Consider the following 7,604-nt stretch of genomic DNA (forward strand, 5'->3'; position numbering starts at 1 on the left):
TTGCCTTTACAACAATATGCAATTCTGCCTGCTCTTATCCGCATTGCTCCTCTTGCAGGGAATCATTAGCGCACCGGGCCCGATGAAACCGGCTCATCGTGGTACGCCAAAGATACTCGAAGACGACACTGGAGACTTCAATTGGCAAGGAGGTTGTAACGACCCAATGAGTTGCTTTTAAGGCTCTATTGCACCGGCGCAAGGTGGATGGTAGGTACTTTCAGCATAAGGCTGCTTTTGCGATTTTGCTTTGATTCCAAACTGAATCTTCACTTGTCTCCAAGGATCTATTCGGACCGAGTTTTTTCATCCGATATACCTGCTGCTTGGAATCGATCTGGCGGACTTCGACATACTCTCTTGAATCCGACTTCGCCGACAACAAAAAACGGAACGACATGAAAGAAGAAGAAAAAGATACCATATGCTACACTATTTATCACCACTCATTATGTTTTTGGATGTTTTTTTTTTCCTTATTTTTTTTGGTCTCTGTTCGATGATCATCCTCTTCTCCTTTTTTCCACCTTTCCCATTCCTACAAGGTCTGCATTTTGCCCAAAAGAAACAGAAAATCCTCTCTCACTTATTTTTATCGACAAGAATAATGGACCTTGGAACACGGCAGCAGTTTTGTTACTTCTATTAGAACAGAATCTGGCGCACATTATTGTCTTATAGTTATGTCAATTTATATCTTTAGCAATATCACTTCCAGCGTTTTGCGGGAATATAACGATTGAGAGTACCACAATGTCAACATCGCGCCCACTTCTAGAGTGGCAGCATCAATCTGCATAAAATTTGCTTGGCACCCTCGTCGCCCAGTTCTTGCAGTTTTCTTGTGAAAAACAAACACCGACAGACACTTCTGTCGATCTCCGTCGTGAATACTTGTGCGCCTCCCGAAAACAGGCGTGTGGCAAGACATTTTTGAAGCTTGCCTAATCCAATCTTGTCAGAAATCCCTTGATTCGGACTACGAAGGGCCTGGTGCAGCCTGAGCAGCCAGCAGCAGCCTCGGATCAAGAAGGCACTGGGAATGTGAGATTATCCACAATTTTTACTCATCCTTTGTGATCACCTCCTGTTTCCCTTGATAATAAACCTGTTTTCTGCGTGTTCACTGACCGGCCGGATTAAACAAGAAAAACACATATGGCTGCTCAAGGTGACGGGACACCTGGTCCTCAATGCAAGACAATTATCAACCAGACATGCACCCTCACCCATTAGATTACACCTCTCAAGGTGGGAAAGCTGTTGCCCAGCTGTGCAGCTATCACCAACACCGCAGCAGGTGCGCTGTGCACAGCGGGAAGCGCAGCGGTTTTTGCCCCGCTTCGCTAAGCTTTTAGCAGCGGGTGAGCCGCTGCGCTTTTCGCCGATTTATCTGATGGGGGGAAAAGACAAGATTTCAGCGCGCTTTTTTCAGCAGCCTGCAGCGGAAAACCGCTGCGCTGACCGCTGAAACAGCGGAAAACCGCTGCGCTGCGCGCTGAAAAGCGGCCAACGTCGCTGACAAGAGCGCTGAGCGCTGAAAAGAGGTGAAGCTTGCTGAAAAGAGCGCTGAGTGCTGGAAAGTGGTCAATTTTTTTACTGCTGCGCATCTTGTGGTTGCTCCAAATTAAAAATTGGACTCTGCAGCACACAAAACCGCGGTGTTTCTCGCGCTACCATCGCTATTCTAAGCAAAAAGAGGCTTAGTGGACAAGCGTTGCTGCGATAGGAACACTTTTTGCGCTAGAATCGCTTTTTGTAGCGCAAAGCGAAGAAAAGCGCCTCCAGCCGCTGTGTCGCTTTCGCTCCGCTATTTTGCAGCGAAAGCGGGAAAAAAACACTTCGCTACCTGAGGATCAAAATCTGCGCAGCGGTTTTTTCGCTGCGCTGACGCTGAAAACAGCGCCTGGCCGCTGATGCTATCGCTTTTTGGCGCCAGGGAAAGCGGATGGCCGCTGCGCTTCGCCATTTTGGCGCTTTTGTCAGCGAAGCGCAGCGGTTGTGGTGAAAGTATCACCACAACAGGCCATCTTCTCCAGCTGAAAACCACAATCTAGCAAAACTTGGCAAGGCACCACAATGACCCCTTGCCAGCTCTGAGCTGATAATCATTGTTTTCAGCTGGAAAAGGTGGCCTGTTGTGGTGATAGCTGTACAGCTGGGCATCAGCTCAACGGTGAAAAAATCCGATACAATACATGTATCGGTCGATACAGTGTATTGTATTTGAAGATTTGATACAGCATTACTCAAAAGCTATATTGTATTGACTCATTCGATACGATAAAAACGTATCGTATCGAAGATCTAATGTTTTGTATCGATCTTTTGCGGATTGGGTACGATACTGATACAGTATTGATACTGTATCAGTGGGATTTTTTTTAAAAGATGTTATGAAGCCTATCATTGCACTTTTAACCACTCTTGGGTACTCATCTTATCCCTAGCCACCCTTGGCTACTAATTTTCATAATATATTCCGGTGTGCTATTGTGATCTGCAGAGATCTAACTGTTTGACAAGCGTATTTTAAGGCACAAGCTACTATGAAGATAGAATCGCGAAAGTGCCAGAAAAACATTTGAATTAGTGCACCGACTTTTTTCCCTTGTCAGCTTTCTCTTTTGTGGCCTGGGTGATGACATTTTGAGCCGATTCAAATGGACCATCCGGCTCGACACCCTGGACCAACCATTGGTGGGAGCTTATGCATCGCTCAATCGTGTTAGCTGCTAGACTACCTTGATCGCCACCACATGTATCGGTGGCAGCCAAGAAACACCTCTCAACACTTGCTGACGTTGCACAGTAAGATAGGTAGTCCCTGGCCAAGAGAGCCTATATTGGGAACTTGTGGCCATGGTCCTATATGTAGTTGAATATTAGCAATGGTTCATAATTGGGATTTGAAGTCAAGATTGAAATTGTACTTGCCTTCCACCATTTCAAGCACTCGCCCGCTTCAGAAGTGGGTAACTTGAACTTACCATCCAAGTAAATAGTAAGCTCGTCATCCAAAGGGGAGATGTCGAACCCATCAGGGAAGTATTCGACTTCAGCTACAGCTTGGTTGTTTCCTCTGTGTACATTTTGAGAAGGCAGGGCTGGTTCCTTTGTACCTGTTGCGGCACCAAATTGCACTTTCCGATCTTGAAAGAGTTGGTTCAATAATTCTAGAGCATATTTGTAATGGGTCAGAAATGACATCTTGAACATCGAAAGGCAAAAGCTAGGATTCAGAGCAGTTGCTAAAAGTATTGCATCACATGCCAGTGCCTTGTTAAGATACGTTTCCGTTTTGGCCGCCATTGCTTGAAGCATTTTTTGGAACTCAATTTCAGTGGGGGTGATTGATTTTATCTTCTCTTTGATGAAGGCCTTGATGTACCGGTATTCCAAAATCATTAAGCAGGCAGATGAGTGGTCCCCTTTGAGCTTCTTGGTCAGGAAATAAAATTCCTGATGAAGCACAGAATTATTTGATAAGATTTTAGAAATAATCAGAAGGATGGAAAGACGTAGACTTACATCAAGCATATCATTTAGCTTCTTAACAATGTCCCACTCCTCTTGACATATCTCAATCTTGTTGTAGTAATTTTTTCCACCCTCACTCTCTTGTTGGTCCCGTTTGTTATTGAGGAGTTTACAAATAATATTACGAGCTTGGTATCCACAATCACGGCTTTGGAACTTGATATTCCAGCGTATCCCACACCCTGCAATGAGACTAGGTCCATCGTAGTCAAGTTTTCTGCAGCATGTATTGTGTTTTGAATAATCCTTGGACGGATTTGCAGGATTTTCCTGTATTTTCCCCCAAGGTTTGAGGCTGTTCAGGTCTCTTTCATTCATATTTTTACCCCTTAAAGGCCATGATGGTGTCATCAATGATCATCTCGGCCACAGCAGCAATGATTCCAGTGCACCCGGGCCACAGCATACCAGCGTCTATCCCCCCACCAACCACCATCAAATGTCGCGTTTCGGGATCAACCTTTTTTGTAGGGAAAACCCACCGCCAGGATATCTCTTGGATACCGAGCTCTGGCGCATTCGCCAAATTGGCCCAGAACCAGTTCAACTCAACGTGAGTTGAGATTTCTATCCTTTCTGATGGATGCTAATTTTTTATTTTATTTTTCTGCATGTAGCCGCAATTCATCCACTGCACAACCACCTTTAAGCTGTTCTTTTGGAAGCCGGGAAATAAGGAGGCCTACAACATGATTGAGCCCCGCAATAAGTCGTTCAAGGTCTCGGTCTCAGCTGGATCGATGAACCGTCAGGAGTTCCAGACCATCGTTGCTGCGGAATGCAACAAGATCTATGACGGCGCCGGAGAGCTCATCCTTAGGGGCAGGCTAAATCCACACCAAAAAATTACTTCATCCACTCCAAAAATGGAGTGAACAGTAGTCCACTCCAACTTTCATTGGAGTGAACCATAGTCTACTCCAAATTTTGTTGGAGTGAACAAAATTACACTCCAAAAAAGCCTGTTTTTTGGAGTGTACCCATGATGCACTCCAAAAATTTTGGAGTGAACCCAATTCCACTCCAAAAATATTTTTTCCAAAGTAAAATGATTCATTTTTTTGGAGTGCACAGACGTTCACTCCAAGTTTATTGGAGTGGTTTCACACAATATTCTAGTGAAAGAATTCAGGGTTCTCAAAGAGGAACAAAACTTTATGTCAGCATCATATGTGTACTAGAGGCCAAGGCGGCTCCGCCGCTGCGGGGATCAAAGTCTTCCCCCCTCATGCAATAAGTTAATGCCATTCAGTGTTCCAGTATTACACGCAATAATTTTATATTCTACATCAAATGTGTAGTCATTCCATGTAGAAATTTTGGATACCAAAATCCACAAACCATTGCTCACAGTATTTGCATACTTCAAAGTCTTACTTACCCCACTTTTCCAACCAAGTTGATTTTTCTTTATGACCAAATCAAGATAAATTGAAATTTTCAGGTGCAAATGCTGGCCAATAATCTTCCAACAAGCCAACTCAAATTGTTGAGTGCTGCCATGGTTGGACAGGTCACAGCCAGCAACCAAGCTTGCAGCCCAATTTTGTTGCACTCAGATTGACATGCACCTTCTTGTCATCCAGTCCTCATGGTTTGAATTCCAGTGAACACAAATCTCACATCCAGGGGCTCTATCCATTTCAGAAAATGTCCACTTCAATATGGTGAGAGCTCAACAGGTTATGTTTTCTTCTACCAAACCATATGTATATATTACTTGAGGGAATCATATTTCCTTGCTTTGGGTTAGTTTTCTGTGTGTCATTCAAAAACTTCAAAACACAGTCAGAGGAAAAGTAAAAAGGAAGTAGGGCAGATAATGGTCAACAAAAAATTGAGATGGAACCATTGAGGGTTAATGATTGTGGGAGGGTGGGAGGGTGGTAGAGTCTGAACTCAATAATAATCAGATACATCCTGTCATGTTTATTGGTCAACGGTGCAGAGGCCAAGCGGGACGGCGAGGCGCAGGACGTTGCCACAGATGTGCCAGTCGCCCGGGCTTGACTCGCTTGCAAAGGGGAAGCCCGGCTAAACAACACAGGACCCCAGGCTGAGCGTCGGGCAGGGCGAGATGAGGAGAGGACGTACGCTGTAGCCGCGTTCGCTCCATTCGACCGCGTCCTGGAGCCGATCCAGATAGGGCTTGAGCAGCTGGAGCACCTCTATCCCTTCCTCACAATAGATCCAGGAGTCGAAGAGGGCCTTCAGGACGGCGGATCCGACGATGGCGCGGGTCTGTCTGAGGCCGAGGGGGAGCTTGAGGCGGGGGGGGGGGGGGGGGGGGGATCGAGGTGCAATGTCTTCGTAGTAGAGTATTTCCTGCTTGAGCGCTTGAAACTCCTGCGGGGTTGGATAGTCGTCGGCGAGCTCATGTCAGCGTCGGAAGGCGACTCTGTTAGACAGGCTCACGACAATTCGTCTTGGAGGGGGAGAGCAAGGGATGGGGTATATGTATGCTGGATATGTTTGACGTTACGTTTGAAGAATCACTGATCGGCCCAGCCCGTTCGTTACCGTCCTCGTCGACGGACAGGTACTCGCGAATGACATGCTCAAGCTTCGGATCCGCCTGTTGCTCCCAATCTGAGGCAGGAGATTCGGAGAGACGATGGGAGACGGCGAGGAGGAAGGCGGCGGCAGCGATGAGCTTGGGTCTGGCAACGAGACACAAGGGGGACATCAAGGAGTCATTGACGAAACCCCAGGCGGCCTGAGTGATTGACTTGGCCTTTGCCTGATCGGCCATTTCGACTGCAAGCGAGGGTGTCGGTGTCCGGGCACGCGCATGGGACTTGTGAATGGATTTGGCACAGTGGATGAGGGAGACGTAGGGATGGGCGGTGACCTAGTCAAACCGGCGCCACGACGGGTGGGTTGGCGAGCCTATGGGCAGGTTGTATGTGGCTGGCCTTACCTAACAGTAGTTGGTGTCCGGTTGGGGCGCAGGGATGCAAGCCATGGTGGTTCAGGCGCAGGGCATGGCCAGTTTGACGGCGACAGGGGAGAGTTGACATAGTAGGGGGCAAGGGTTGATGGTTGGGGCATTGTGTCCGTTGGTGAGGCTGCGGTCGTCTCGGTGGGAACGGTGGTGGCGGGTAGTGTATGGTTGTGGCTGGTTGTGGCTGGAGGGGAGGTGGTTGTTGGGTGGTACCGCTGGGAGTATCACAGCAGATTAGATTGACTATAAAGTCGGGTCGGATTGGAGGTGTTATTTCCTCAGGCGACTTGAAGGCTGTAATTCCAGCTGGAGAGTCGTCTCACCCCCGTCCGCTGTTGCATTTGCGCAGTTTGGCGGGGGATATTCGTGGGCCCCCCTTGTGCTTTAGGGCTGGGGGCCTCCCTCCCAACACTTTTTAACCCTGCTAGACAGGGATGGGTGTTGGTGCGTCAGCTTGCTGCGCTAGGTGGCTGGGTGCGGGTTTTTTTGCCACATGTTGTGCGTATTTTTTTTGTATTTGAGCAGCATGTGCCGCTTTCTCTTGTAATTAGTCTGTTTGTGGGTGTATGCGGTCTTTTGGCTCCCTGTTTTGTAAAAGGGAAAACCTTTGACCTTTTTTTTGTATTTTGGCAAATTGTAGGGGAAACCCTTGAATTTTTTTTCTACAAACCTGAGACTTTAATATACTTGGATTTAAAATAAATCAAAAATGATGTATGTACGATTCTTTCAGTTTCTACAATGACTATATAAAACCTTCACCAGAAATAAATTTGTGGGGATTCAATTAGGTTGATTCATGTAACCTGCATACTACTGCTATAAATTTTTCCTGGTACTCCATCCCAAGAACTTGGAATATACATTTTTCAAAGTTACAAGTTTTGATTATACAGATTCAAAATTGCATTTTTTTTTTAAATGTGAGAAGCCTTAATCCACTCCAATAAATTTGGAGTAAACATCTGTGCACTCCAAAAAAAAAAAAAAAAAAAAAAAATCTCCCTTGAAAAAATATTTTTGGAGTGGAATTGGGTTCACTCCAAAATTTTTGGAGTGCATCATGGGTACACTCCAAAAAACAGGCTTTTTTGGAGTGTAATTTTGTTCACTCCAACAA

At 46.2% G+C, this 7,604-nt stretch overlaps 1 protein-coding gene across 1 annotated transcript; it reads right to left on the minus strand.

Annotated features, from left to right (window-relative positions):
- Positions 1–5,469: 5,469 nt before the first annotated feature.
- On the minus strand, positions 5,470–6,591 carry PtA15_5A536 (uncharacterized protein; the record flags this gene model as incomplete). Its single annotated transcript, XM_053169308.1, has 4 exons — positions 5,470–5,574; positions 5,635–5,781; positions 6,023–6,391; positions 6,466–6,591. 4 exons carry the CDS (start codon positions 6,589–6,591, stop codon positions 5,470–5,472), a joined length of 747 nt encoding a protein of 248 aa, XP_053020518.1.
- Positions 6,592–7,604: the final 1,013 nt, after the last annotated feature.

The sequence above is a fragment of the Puccinia triticina genome, chromosome 5A, assembly GCF_026914185.1.
Source record: "Puccinia triticina chromosome 5A, complete sequence".
Classification (NCBI taxonomy): domain Eukaryota; kingdom Fungi; phylum Basidiomycota; class Pucciniomycetes; order Pucciniales; family Pucciniaceae; genus Puccinia; species Puccinia triticina.